We start from the raw sequence: 15,093 nt of genomic DNA, 5'->3' as shown, positions 1-15,093 counted from the left end.
TGCGTGCGTGCGTGCGTGCGAGAGCTCATGAGGATAACAACTGACTCTGAACAGAAGGAGAGGTGTTTACAACTACCAATCCTTTCAGTCTAATCTTCTCATCAGTTGTTGTCTCAACACTCAGCTTGATAAGTAGGAGTTGGAGCTGTCAACACTAAGCATCCATATTGTAACAGTTAGGAGGAGAACACACTGCTGAACCTGTTACTCTGTAACAACTAAGGAGATGTTGTGATGATAACCACTCATCATTACAGAGGGGGTAAACAAGCAGTGAGTGGGACAACACCTGTTGTATTGGGACTAAGGCCAGCAGATTATAAAATGTGTGAAATGCTATTATAATCATATAGCCTGTTCTCATTAGATAATAATGCCAATGATGATGATCAGGGTTGTAAAATTCTGGTAACGTTCACAACATTCCCAGGTTTTTCCAGAAATCACAGTTTAGAGTCCTAGAATTAGGAGGGAATATGCATAAAATCCAGAATCCTCTGGAATCCGGAATCCTCTGACAAGTTAGCGGAATTTTGTAAACCTGATGATGCTGATGTGGGAGGGAGGGTGTGTCATCATGCACGTCATCATGCATGTCCCACACCCACCTGTAGGGAACCAGAGAGGTTTATGAGCCCAGTGGAGGGTTCTGGGACGCAGCGGGACTCAGCGTGAATGTTGCTCAGCCGCTCTCTCAGTTCAGAGTTCTGGGCTATAGCCTGGATGGAACAACAAACAACCAGTGTTCTGTTTCAGCACACAGCCACACACACAATGCTGGGACGTATTCATTAGTTAACACCGTAGCAAAACCTTTTGCAACAGAAAAATGAAAAACAAGTGTTTCTTATTGGACACATCCCTCTGTGTTGCAGTCTGTTATCTTCTGTTTGGTGCATAGTGAATATGACCCTGGGACACCAAAACACAACTTATCTCTACTGATTGGTATGGTTCATACTTTTTCTATTTTCCTAATCAAACATTTTCTGCATTACTTGTGTTTCTGCCAATTCAAAAATATAAATGTTTGAAATGTGATTCTGCACATATAGATTGTGTCAATGGATTCATCATGTACTGAAAACAGGTGCTGTATGAACACAGAGCTGTGGGGAAGATGTGATGAGGTACCTAGAAATATCTCCCCAATAAGCTCTGAAAACAGGTGCTGTATGAACACAGAGCTGTGGGGAAGATGTGATGAGGTACCTAGAAATATCTCCCCAATAAGCTCTGAGAACAGGTGCTGTATGAACACAGAGCTGTGGGGAAGATGTGATGAGGTAAATATCTCCCCAATAAGCTCTGAGAACAGGTGCTGTATGAACACAGAGCTGTGGGGAAGATGTGATGAGGTAAATATCTCCCCAATAAGCTCTGAGAAGAGGTGCTGTATGAACACAGAGCTGTGGGGAAGATGTGATGAGGTAAATATCTCCCCAATAAGCTCTGAGAAGACCCAAACAAGATGAGATCTGCCTCATCAGTAGTAGGAGTGGTTAAGAACAGAGGTGTCTTTCAAGAGTGACTTAGAGAGGCAAGACATCCAACAAAATACAATGTCACTTCCAGACATTGATATGTCATTAGGGCTGGAGGTTATGGATGAAGACCGTCATGAATAAATTAAATAACTGTCACAACCGTAAAAAAAAAAGAGGAACGAACAGCTGACTGAAGACGCGATGACCAGGCACTATTGTGGTTGAGTCCGTTTCTGCGATAACTTGATTTAACTTTCTGTTGTTCCTTGCTGAAACAAGCAAGGTGTTTAAGCAAAGTCTTCGGTTGCCTAGGCAATACCTCCCTCCCTGCAGCAACAGCACACATAGAAATAGAATGAATAGAATGGGCGTGGAACCTCTAACCCTCTAAGCCCCGCCCCCCTTGTTTACTGTTGCAACCTCGGACAACATTTTCCCGGCAAGACCAATTCCCCATTCAACCACTGGTGAAATGCCCTCACAAAGATCTCAAACTGTGTTTCTAATACACAATGAAATGAAACACACACTAACCCTTGCTAAGCAGGAAACTCTTGGGTTTGTTGTGGTGGACTGTCATTACAATTGCTTCACGGAAGCGCGGTACAATTATTTTTGTAGTGAAGCTGGCCACTGACTGTAGGGAAGTCAAATGTTCAGGCTGCTGCAGAGTCACTATGGAAACTAGTCTAGAGCAAATGGTTAAATTGTGTTTAGTAGCATTTTTAAACTCTCTCCATGGTTAAAGTTAGTGAGAAATATATGTCATTGTTCTAAACATCTGTGAGTGTGCTTCATACAGTATAGTACGACTATGACTGGTTATCATCTAACGTCAGGTAGATGTAGGATACCTAAGTTCCTCGAGGTTTGTCTGTTAGAAGAGCGCAAACGGTGCAATGTCGCCGCTGTTATTGTCCCAGGTCCATTCATTTCAATTCAATATCAATGTGAGGGATTCATGTGCGCAAACTATTGATTACAGTAGAACAAGCTAATTAATTTGTGTCTTGAGTGACAGCTTGGTAAATATTGGCGCGTGAGCAGTTTATATGGCACTCATTTAGCAAAATACAAGTCATCTGAATACAAGTGTGACACGTGTGTGTCGGGAGTAACTTTTATGTATTGATCTTCAAAATATCATGACTTATTTCAGCAAACTGATTATCCAACAAAGAAGAGGAATAGGCGGCCAGTACGTTGCATAAACTTTAGTCAACTATTACCAGAAAATATATAGAAAAGAACAGCATATTTATTATGAATTTGAACATCTAAAACCAGTGTTTTGACACTCGGCCATAAATCAAAAAGCCATGACAACAGGAAGCAGCAACAGTATCATTTTAAATGTATGTTTTAGGACAAGAAATGGTACTTTAACATCATTTTTCAACAGGATTCTACTGTATCAGGTAAAAACAACTGAATGAGACAAAAAACGTGATATGATTTATTGATTTTGATGATATTGGTTAAATCGTGAATATAATGTTTGTCCTGGCTACTGAATGTCTCTGAATTCACTGTCAGCATGCAGTCAAAACTATCACCACTTTTGGAGCTAACTAGTGCTCTCAAATCGTATCCTGATGTTGACTGCAGATGGGAGATGTATTCATAACATTGCTGACTTAGCTAGCTAACATACACTACCGTTCAAAAGCTTGGGGTCACTTAAAAATGTCCTTGATTTTGAAAGAAAAGCACATTTTTTGTCCATTAAAATAACATCAAATAGATCAGAAATACAGTGTAGACATTGTTCATGTTGTAAATTAATATTGTAGCTGGATTTTTTTTATTGAATATCTACATAGGCGCACAGAGGCCCATTATTATTATTATTTTTTATTTTTTATTTTATTTAACCAGGTAGGCCAGTTGAGAACAAGTTCTCATTTACAACTGCGACCTGTCCAAGATAAAGCAAAGCAGTGCGACAAAAACAACAACACAGAGTTACACATGGGATTGACAAACGTACAGTCAATAACACAATAGAAAAATCTATATACCGTGTGTGCCAATGTAGTAAGATTAGGGAGGTAAGGCAATAAATAGGCCATAGTGGTGAAATAATTACAATTTAGCATTATCACTGGAGTGATAGATGTGCAAATGATGATGTGCAAGTAGAGATACTGGGGTGCAAAAGAGCAAAACAAATAAAAATAACAATATGGGGATGAGGTAGTTGGGTGGGCTATTTACAGATGGGCTGTATACAGGTGCAGTGATCGGTAAGCTGCTCTGACAGCTGATGCTTATAGTTAGTAAGGGAGATATAAGTCTCCAGCTTTAGCTTTTGTCTAGTTTGAGAAACAGACGCCTCACAAGTCCTCAACTGGCAGCTTCATTAAAAAAGTACCCGTAAAACACCAGTCTCAATGTCAACAGTGAAGAGGCGACTCCGGGATGCTGGCCTTCTAGGCAGAGTTCCTCTGTCCAGTGTCTGTGTTCTTTTGCCCATCTTAATCTTTTCTTTTTATTGGCCAGTCTGAGATATGCCTTCTTGTTTGCAACTCTGCCTAGAAGGCAGCATCCCGGAGTCGCCTCTTCACTGTTGACGTTGAGACTGGTGTTTTGCGGGTACTATTTAAATGAAGCTGCCAGTTGAGGACTTGTGAGGCATCTGTTCTCAAACTAGACACTCTAATGTACTTGTCCTCTTGCTCAGTTGTGCACCAGGGCCACCCACTCCTCTTTCTATTCTGGTAAGAGCCAGTTTGCTCTGTTCTGTGAAGGAAATGGTACACCGCGTTGTACGAGATCTTCAGTTTCTTGGCAATTTCTCTCATGGAATAGCCTTCACCCACAAATGCCTTCATCCAGCTGGAAACAGCAGAAAAATCTGCCATTTCCAGCTACAATAGTCATTTACAATATTAACAGTGTCTACACTGTATTTCTGATCAATTTTATTTTATTTTAATGGACAAACAAATAGCTTTTCTTTAAAAAATAAGGACATTTCTAAGTGACCCCAAACTTCTGAACGTTAGTATACATCTAGAGAAAACAAGTTGTATTAAGTGGCTAGCTAGCTAGCATCAGAGTAAGTTGGTTTAGGCCTAGTTTTCAGAGTCATCTTTAGTAAGCAGAGAGCGTGGGCAGGAAGTGCTGACAGGAAGGCCTTAATCTCACACACACCCATGAAGAAGTTTCACTTAAACTCACAAACAGAGCACAGAGGAGGATGAACATTGAGAGAAATAATGGACGTTGAATATCCCCAGGTCAGACTAGTTAGGAGAGACCTAAAATGAGGAGTCAGGTAACCACAGTGATAGGGGGCTCGGATCATTATGAGATAATGCTCATATCATTTGGTATTGGAACCCACACCCTCTTCGGGGGTTAGGGGCTACTTGCGTCATGGCTTGCTTGAGCCTGGGGCGGGGAGGAAAAATGTGTGGTTAGTGGTTGACTGAAAAAAGCCCCTTTAAGACTGAAAATGTACATAGTATGTATAAGCTGGAAGTAGAAGCCTAAATGTTGTTGTACATTAGTTTACTCCAATTGGGGGAGGGGTGGTAGGGTTAGGGGACTGGTACTGTATGTGTTTATTTAAATACATACAGTACCAGTCTATAGTTTGGACACTCATTCCAGGGTTGTTCTTTATTTTTACAGTTTTTTATAGAATAATAGTGAAGACATTACAACTATGAAATATCACATATGGAATCATGTAGTAATCAAAATAGTGTTAAACAAATCCAAATATATTTTATATTTCAGATTCTTCAAACTAGCCACCCTTGAATGAGTAGGTGTGTCCAAACTTTTGACTGGTACAATATATATTTTGCAGAGGCGTCAGAAAAACCACAAGGCTTTTCTTTAGCCCGAGGAGTAGTGACCAGAGGGGCGTTGCTACGGCCACAGATGCAAGTGTTAAGCATAAATACGTAATTACCCTCTTAGAAAAAAAGGTGCTCTCTAGAACCTAAAATGTTTCTTCAGTTTCCTATGTCCCCATAGGATCACCCTTTTTTTTTTTTTAAGTTTGGTTCCAGGAAGAACTCTTTTGGGTTCCATGAAGAACCCTTTCCACAGAAGGAATCATTAAGGTTACCTTATTGATCAAAGTTTTAAGTAGCTGTTAGAGTTTTGAATCACTAACTGACTTGGTTAAATAAAGGTTACAGAATTCTGTTTATACAGTAGGTGTAGAAGGTCAGAGATCATGCTTCTTCTTATTAAATGCTGTGCTTCTCATAGGGATTTAGATAAGGGCGGTGGAGGTATCTAATCCATGGTCCATTTTAGCTTATCATAATTGCTTGTGTGATTATTGATTTGTGATATTGACTGATATTGATGGATTGAGCTGGGATTTTATACCTCTTTTGGGAATTTTGAATAAACTTGCTTTATTGTTCTGAAACCTGTGTCATCAAGGAGTCATACACGTGCATGTCGTTTTTCTCAAGGTTTTATATCGAAGCATCTGGTTTATTAGTCAATTGGGAGTCTGAGTTACTGGAGTAAAGGGCCCGTAAGACTAGACTAGTAGCACTGAGTGCATTGGGAAGGAGTCATAGGAGGGGTGATTCTGGGCGGAGTCAACACAATAGCCCAGTCAAAACAGTTTTAACGAATCCAAATCAATAACCAATATGCAGAAACAGTTTGTGATATAATGAAAACCTAAACATATAATGTACTACCATACATGTTCAACAATAGTAATCAAATTACTGGTATATTTTATAAACTGCACCTTATAAACGGCACCTTATAAACTGCACCTTATAAACTGCACACGCACCAAAAACCCTGTCGTTTTGACAAGTGTCAATAAATCACTGATATCGATTAGGGGGAAAATCAGGTTGCACGCGCTGTTGAAACTAACACAACTAAAAAACACATGGAGTCTGGAGATATTTAGTACACCACTGGTTAGAGAACAACCAGCAGAAGACCGTCAGCTACACTTTGGACTGATTCGGTTTGATTTGGGGGTCAGCTACACTTTGGACTGATGCAGTTTGATTTGGGGGTCAGCTACACTTTGGACTGATTCAGTTTGATTTGGGGGTCAGACACTTTGGACTGATGCAGTTTGATTTGGGGGTCAGCTACACTTTGGACTGATGCAGTTTGATTTGGGGGTCAGCTACACTTTGGACTGATGCAGTTTGATTTGGGGGTCAGCTACACTTTGGACTGATGCAGTTTGATTTGGGGGTCAGCTACACTTTGGACTGATGCAGTTTGATTTGGGGGTCAGCTACACTTTGGACTGATGCAGTTTGATTTGGGGGTCAGCTACACTTTGGACTGATGCAGTTTGATTTGGGGGTTAGCTACACTTTGGACTGATGCAGTTTGATTTGGGGGTTAGCTACACTTTGGACTGATGCAGTTTGATTTGGGGGTCAGCTACATGTTGGACTGGTGCAGTTTGATTTGGGGGTCAGCTACACTTTGGACTGATGCAGTTTGATTTGGGGGTTAGCTACACTTTGGACTGATGCAGTTTGATTTGGGGGTTAGCTACACTTTGGACTGATGCAGTTTGATTTGGGGGTCAGCTACATGTTGGACTGGTGCAGTTTGATTTGGGGGTCAGCTACACTTTGGACTGGTGCAGTTTGATTTGGGGGTGTGGCAAAAACGGAAAGAGAAACGTAACACTTATTTGTCAATGACTCATATCAATATGATGTTGAAATCAACTGCGCGAGAGGTGGATATGAGGTTGCACGTCCTGTTAAAACTAACACAGCACAAAAAACACAATCTGGGAATCATGTGTACATCACTGGTTAGAGGGCAATTTGTAGAAGACAGCTAGCTACATTTTGAAGTGTTGCATTTTGATGGGTGGGTTGCCAACGGGGTAACCCTTGTTTTGGTCAATACCTTCCATCGATATCAAGCTGCAATCAATAGAACCAGGGGTGTAACGCTGTTTAAACTAACACTATTCAAAAGCCACACGGACATTTGGAATGACCTATACATGGTTGACTAGATGAGAACTTGCATAAGGTTTATATCTATATTTTAGAACGTCGGATGATGATTGTTTTGGAGGCTGCCATCACGAAAAAAGTAACAAACTACTTTTCAGTTAGTTAACTTAAACTACTTTTCAGTTAGTTAACTTAAAAGGATACTTCAGGACTTTGGTAATGAAGCCCTTTATCTACTTCTCCAGTCAGATGAACTCTTGGATACCCTTTTAATGTCTCTGCGTGCAGTTTAAAGGAAGTTGCTACGGTACCAAAACAAAGATATTGATCCGTTTCAAGCAATCAATCTTATGTCATCGTGATGACTATAAACTTTTATACTAACATCACCAATCTGAGGTAAAAAGGATGTGTAATTCCACTCAATTTTATGGGGTGAAAATGCAAGCTTGTGTAAGGTAGTAACACAAACTGTCCACATTAGGGAAATATACAATATACAAAAATATACATGACAAAATAATTCAACATGTCAATTTCAGATGATAATATATGTTGCCCACAGACAAACTATTGCAACAATGACATCTATTTCTCACTCATTTAACTATTTAGAGTTTAAAAATACTCTGAAACAGTTTTACTGGAAGCTCCAGACCAGAGACTCCATAGAGTCTGTGTAGCAGCCTGAACGTTTGGCGGCCCTTCTAATATTTTCTAATGTTTTCAAATTTTCGAATTAATCCTGCTTTTACTTCCGGCTCTTACGTCCTGCTTTGGTCCTATGGGTACACTCGCAATGGCTGCCAGTCCACCCATTATGCCATCGCTGACTTGACTGGGGAACCCCATTCTATTCATTCTATATCTATAGTAGCACATGCAGCCAGGAGCAGAGGAGAGGAGAGGAGGGAGGGAAGGCTGTAAAAGAAGGAGGGAAGGCTGGGAAGAGGGAAGAAAGGAGGAAGGGAAGAATGTAAAAGGGGGAGGAAAGGAGGGAGGCCCTGACTACAGGACTGACTGTGAGACTGTGTGTGTTCAGGTGGGTACACACAGCCAGTAATCCCCCGTAAGAGGCTTGTCAGCAGACACTGGTGTGGCGTCAGTATTCACCCTTGATAACTGGTGTGGGAGGACAGGCTACCAGGGTACAATAGCAAGTCAAAAGGAGAGACACGTCTATTCTCCCTGACTGAAGACCTACAGTGCAGTGACAGAATGAGAGGTGTGGGAGGGGATCTTACCGAGGACAGAGCGTTCTTCAGACCCATAATCCCTGGGGAGGTAGGGGGGCATGTGTCTTGGTGGTCCAGCACCTGTTTTAACTTCTCCTTCTCAGAGGTGAGAGCGCTCAGGGCTGACTTCATGGTGGCATGCACTGAGAGAGAGAGAGAGAGAGAGAGAGAGAGAGAGAGAGAGAGAGAGAGAGAGAGAGAGAGAGAGAGAGAGAGAGAGAGAGAGAGAGAGAGAGAGAGAGAGAGAGAGAGAGAGAGAGAGAGAGAGAGAGAGAGAGAGAGAGAGAGAGAGAGAGAGAGAGAGAGAGAAAGTGAGTGAGGGGTGGCAGAGAGAGAGAGAGAGAGAGAGAAAGGGAGAGAGGGGGAGAGGGAGGGAGAAAGGGGGAGAGGGAGGGAGAGAGCAGGAGAGGGAGGGAGAGAGAGAGAGTGAGAAAGATAATTCATCCTTTAACAACAATTAGCTAGGTTTCAATAATTCAGTGTAATGCCTCAGAGGTTGTCTCCTCCATTAATAACTGAGAACCTACAATGTACACGTCTGGGGTTCCTGCTCAGCTGAGGGAGCATCTGATTGAGATCTTTTACCCCCTGAGTCTCAATCAGAGGTTATCACTGCCCTCCTGTCATTCACATCAACACTCTCTATCAGTTGTGTTATGGCACAGATACACACAGAGTTTCTATTAGCATGCCAGAAGCCTGCTGCCCTATTGCACACTATGATTACACCACTGATGGCCTGCTGTAATAACTGCTAATGGAATGCTTCAGAGTCAATCAGCACCTCTCCGCCTCATCTCTGTTCAATGGGCTATTTTCATATTAGCATTTTTAGACAATGTTACTATGTTCATATGTAATTCAGGGAGATGAGTCGACAGCGTCCATTTCCTATTTTAACCCAATTTAAATTGTCAACCTGACAATCTCTGAAAAATTACATACACCCCATGACCAAAAGTATGTGGACACCTGCTCGTCGAACATCTCATTATACTAGGAAGGCTTTCCACTAGATGTTGGAACATTGACATGCTTCCATTCAGCCACAAGCGTATGTGTAGTGTATATAATGCTATTAGACAAAATGCAAGTGGCGGCATACTAAATCAAAAACAAAGCGTCTCCTATTAGTATCTATTGGGTGTCCGTGACAGAGGACTTGTACATTCTCATGTTTGTTACGTCTCTGTATTGTTGTGTTTAGGACCCCAGGAAGACTAGCTGTCGTCATGGCGTCAGCTAATGGGGATCCGAATTAAGATGACAGATGAAAGATGGTTGTTAGCGATGCTATCTGCTATTGGGAGCTATTGGTTGTTGGTAACAGAGAGAGAGAGAGAGAGAGAGAGAGTACTTCCGGTTGTTAGCGATGCTATCTCCTATTAGGAGCTATTGGTTGTTGGTAACAGAGAGAGTACTTCCGGTTGTTAGCGATGCTATCTCCTATTAGGAGCTATTGGTTGTTGGTAACAGAGAGAGTACTTCCGGTTGTTAGCGATGCTATCTCCTATTAGGAGCTATTGGTTGTTGGTGACAGAGAGAGTACTTACGGTTGTTAGCGATGCTATCTCCTATTAGGAGCTATTGGTTGTTGGTGACAGAGAGAGTACTTCCGGTTGTTAGCGATTCTATCTCCTATTAGGAGCTATTGGTTGTTGGTAACAGAGAGAGTACTTACGGTTGTTAGCGATGCTATCTCCTATTAGGAGCTATTGGTTGTTGGTAACAGAAAGAGAGAGAGAGTACTTCCGGTTGTTAGCGATGCTATCTCCTATTAGGAGCTATTGGTTGTTGGTAACAGAAAGAGAGAGAGAGTACTTCCGGTTGTTAGCGATGCTATCTCCTATTAGGAGCTATTGGTTGTTGGTAACAGAGAGAGTACTTACGGTTGTTAGCGATGCTATCTCCTATTAGGAGCTATTGGTTGTTGGTAACAGAGAGAGTACTTACGGTTGTTAGCGATGCTATCTCCTATTGGGAGCTATTGGTTGTTGGTAACAGAAAGAGAGAGAGAGTACTTCCGGTTGTTAGCGATGCTATCTCCTATTAGGAGCTATTGGTTGTTGGAAACAGAGAGAGAGAGAGAGAGAGTACTTACGGTTGTTAGCGATGCTATCTCCTATTGGGAGCTATTGGTTGTTGGTAACAGAGAGAGTACTTCCGGTTGTTAGCGATGCTATCTCCTATTAGGAGCTATTGGTTGTTGGTGACAGAGAGAGATTATTTATGCTTGTTAGCGATGCTATCTCCTATTAGGAGCTATTGGTGTTGGTGACAGAGAGAGTACTTACGGTTGTTAGCGACGCGGCAGAAGTCCTCCTGTAGTTTGGCTACGTCTATAGGAGAGTCCACATAGGGAGGTTCAGGGTAGGCCTTCGCAGTCCCTAGGGCTGCAGTAGAGAGGTTGGGGTTGGAGGCGTGGAGACGGACAGAGCCAGATGAGATGCAACTGGGAACCTGGGATGGAACAGGAACAGGAAGCAGACAAACAGAAATGTATCTGACATTTTTCAAACAGTGGATGAACACACACATTTTGATGCACAGAAGTTGCAAGTGAGGTAAAGTGAACTATCCATGAAATAAAGAACAGATAGCCACACACTGATGAATGTTCCCCCAGTTCCATCATGCACCGTTTCAACCCGAAGGTCTCCGTGGGGCTTAACCCACGTGAATGTGCTTTTTAAAAGACGGTTTCCTTTTACAGCACCTGCAGTGTTGTTCTCACTTCTTTGCCGTAGTTTTTAGAACCACGCCATTTCCTTGGGGGCCTTTTTTCCTTTTTAGGGGTGTCAAATGTAGATGCCTGAATAAAATAGAATGGGGAGAGAGATAGAGAGAGATAATGTTTATTTTAAGGAATGACTGATAGAGAAAAGGATGTGTTCTATATTCAGCAGAGAACTGAAAAGATACACAAGATATTTCAAAACAACAGGGAAAGACAAGAGAAGACAAGGGGAGTCTTCAAATCCCTCCTGTCACTGAGTGCAGTGCTTTACGTCAGTAACTATGTATACGTCCTAAATGCCTCCCTATTCCCTATACAGTGAACTATTTTTGACCAGTGCACTGTATATGGAATTGGGTGCCATTTGGGATACATACAGTAAGTGCACTTCTACGTCAGTAACTATAAAAGTACAACTTGTTTCAGTAATACCTTCATCAACCTGGCATTCCTGAAGAATACTGCAAAGTAAATAAATGCCTTTCATTTGCAATGTGGAATCAGATGATTAAAGAGGACAAGCTTTTAACGCTGTATCTGGATGGAATGATAAACATGTCTGCTCATTAACATTTTAGTCATGTACTGTAGTAGACGCTCCTCTCCAGAGAGATTTACAGTCAACTAAGGTCAGTAGCAAAAAACAACCACATATCACAGTTATTATAAGTACCCTCTTCTTGGAAATAGCTACTATCACTTGAATACGTGACATGATGAAAAACATGTAGGCAAAAGACTACCATCATCAGTCTACAGACTAGATTACTACTGTCATCACCCTACGTCATGAGTCTACAGACTAGATTACTAGCGTCATCAACCTACACCATCAGTCTACAGACTAGATTACTCCTGCCGTCACCCTACGTCATGAGTCTACAGACTAGATTACTAGCATCATCACCCTACATCATCAGTCTACAGACTAGATTACTACTGTCGTCACCCTACACAATCAGTCGACATACTAGATTACTACTGTCTTCACCCTACATCATCAGTCTACAGACTAGATTACTACCGTCATCAACCCTATATTATCAGTCTACAGACTAGATTACTACCGTCATCAACCCTATATTATCAGTCTACAGACTAGATTACTAATGTCATCAGTCTACAGACTAGATTATTACCACCATCAGTCTACAGACTAGATTACTACTGTCATCAGTCTACAGACTAGATTACTAATGTTATCAGTCTACAGACTAGATTATTACCACCATCAGTCTACAGACTAGATTATTACTAACATCAGACTACAGACTAGATTACTACTGTCATCAGTCTACAGACTAGATTACTAATGTCATCAGTCTACAGACTAGATTATTACCACCATCAGTCTACAGACTAGATTACCAATGTCATCAGTCTACACCATCAGTCTACAGACTAGATTACTAATGTCATCAGTCTACACCATCAGACTACAGACTAGATTACTAATGTCATCAGTCTACAGACTAGATTATTACCAAGATGAGTCTACAGACTAGATAACTAATGTAATCTGCCTACACCATCAGTCTACAGACTAGATTACTAATGTCATCAGCCTACACCATCAGTCTACAGACTAGATTACTACTGTCATCACCCTATGTCATCAGTCTTCAGACTAGATTACTACTGTCATCACCCTATGTCATCAGTCTTCAGACTAGATCACTACTGTCATCACCCTATGTCATCAGTCTTCAGACTAGATTACTACTGTCATCACCCTACACCATCAGTCTACAGACTAGATTACTACTGTCATCACCCTACATCATGAGTCTACAGACTAGATTACTACTGTCATCACCCTACATCATCAGTCTACAGACTAGATTACTAGCGTCATCACCCTACACCATCAGTCTACAGACTAGATTACTACTGTCATCACCCTACATCATCAGTCTACAGACTAGATTACTAGCGTCATCACCCTACACCATCAGTCTACAGACTAGATTACTAGCGTCATCACCCTACACCATCAGTCTACAGACTAGATTACTAGCGTCATCACACTACACCATCAGTCTACAGACTAGATTACTACTGTCATCACCCTACACCATCAGTCTACAGACTAGATTACTAGCGTCATCACCCTACATCATCAGTCTACAGACTAGATTACTACCGTCATCAACCCAATATTATCAGTTTACAGACTAGATTACTACTGTCATCAACCCTATATTATCAGTCTACAGACTAGATTACTACCGTCATCAACCCTATATTATCAGTCTACAGACTAGATTACTACCGTCATCAACCCAATATTATCAGTCTACAGACTAGATTACTACCGTCATCGGTCTACAGACTAGATTAAAGTTGAAGTCGGCTGTCCATTGTTACTGAATTGTATAACATGGTGTGATATACACTGAGTATACCAAACATAAGGAACACCTTATATTGAGGTGCACCCTGTTTGGCCCTCAGAACAGCCTCAGTTCATCAGGACATGGACTCTGCAAGGTGTCCAAAGCGTTCCACAGGGATGCTGGCCCATGTTGACTCCACAGGGATGCTGGCCCATGTTGACTCCACAGGGATGCTGGCCCATGTTGACTCCAATGGGATGCTGGCCCATGTTGACTCCAATGCTTCCCACAGTTGTGTCAAGTTGGCTAGATGTCTTTGGATGGTGGAATGTTCTTGATTGACACAGGAAACTGTTGAGAGTGAAAAACCCAGCAGCGTTGCAGTTCTTGACACAATCTGGGGCGCCTGACACCACCATACCCCGTTCAAAGGCACTTAAATCTTAAAAATCCTTCTTTAACATGTCTCCTCCCCTTCATTTACACTGATTGAAGTGGATCAAGTGACATCAATAAGTGATCATAGCTTTCACCAATGTTTTGTATGCTCAGTGTATATCCCACCATGTTATACAACTGAGTAACAATGAATATGCAACACCGCATTGTCCGACAAATCCGTCTCCTGTTGCGCCATGCTGATGGCAGAGTCAGGATTTGACGTAGGCAGCATGAGTCCATTGCCCCATCCTGCCTGGTGTCAACGGTACAGGCTGGTGGCCGTGGTGAGTGGTGTGGCTTTTCCTGGCACACGTCAGGTCCCTTGATACCAAATGATCAACGTTTGAAAGCCACAGCGTCTCTGAAAATCGTTGCTGACCCGGTGCACCACTTCATGGCTACAGGGGGGTCCGACCCGGTACTAGATGGGTGTACCTAATAAACTGGCCACTGAGTTTATAGGCATACAGCATATGGTTTGCCAAATAAACAGCTGGAACCCTGTATATAACGAATTTGACACATCTTAGATTTCCTCCAGTTCTACTGAACGTCTAGTTCTAAGCAGAGGTGTAGCACGCACACCCACAGCCCCCATGACACACACACACACACACACACACACACACACACACACACACACACACACACACACACACACACACACACACACACACACACACACACACACACACACACACACACACACACACACACACACACAGCCCCCATGACACACACACACACAGCCCCCATGAGACACACACACACACACACACACCCACACACACACACACACACACACACACACACACACACACACAGCCCCCATGACACACACACACACACACAGCCCCCATGACACACACACACACACACAGCCCCCATGACACACACACACACACACACACACACACACACACA

General features: G+C 42.2%; 1 protein-coding gene across 1 annotated transcript in view; it reads right to left on the bottom strand.

The window, feature by feature from the left end:
• Positions 1–133: 133 nt before the first annotated feature.
• Positions 134–15,093, bottom strand: part of LOC129837540 (oxysterol-binding protein-related protein 3-like) — a 99,782-nt gene continuing 84,822 nt past the window's right edge. The window contains exons 9-12 of the mRNA XM_055903809.1: positions 11,372–11,467; positions 10,950–11,115; positions 8,665–8,798; positions 134–719 (exon numbers count right to left, since the gene is read on the bottom strand). Of these exons, the coding sequence (XP_055759784.1) occupies positions 588–719; positions 8,665–8,798; positions 10,950–11,115; positions 11,372–11,467 (528 nt within the window). The 3' untranslated portion in view covers positions 134–587. The remainder of the gene's footprint in view (positions 720–8,664; positions 8,799–10,949; positions 11,116–11,371; positions 11,468–15,093) is intronic.

The sequence above is a fragment of the Salvelinus fontinalis genome, chromosome 38, assembly GCF_029448725.1.
Source record: "Salvelinus fontinalis isolate EN_2023a chromosome 38, ASM2944872v1, whole genome shotgun sequence".
Classification (NCBI taxonomy): Eukaryota; Metazoa; Chordata; class Actinopteri; order Salmoniformes; family Salmonidae; genus Salvelinus; species Salvelinus fontinalis.
This window is presented reverse-complemented; position numbering and strand designations above follow the sequence as displayed.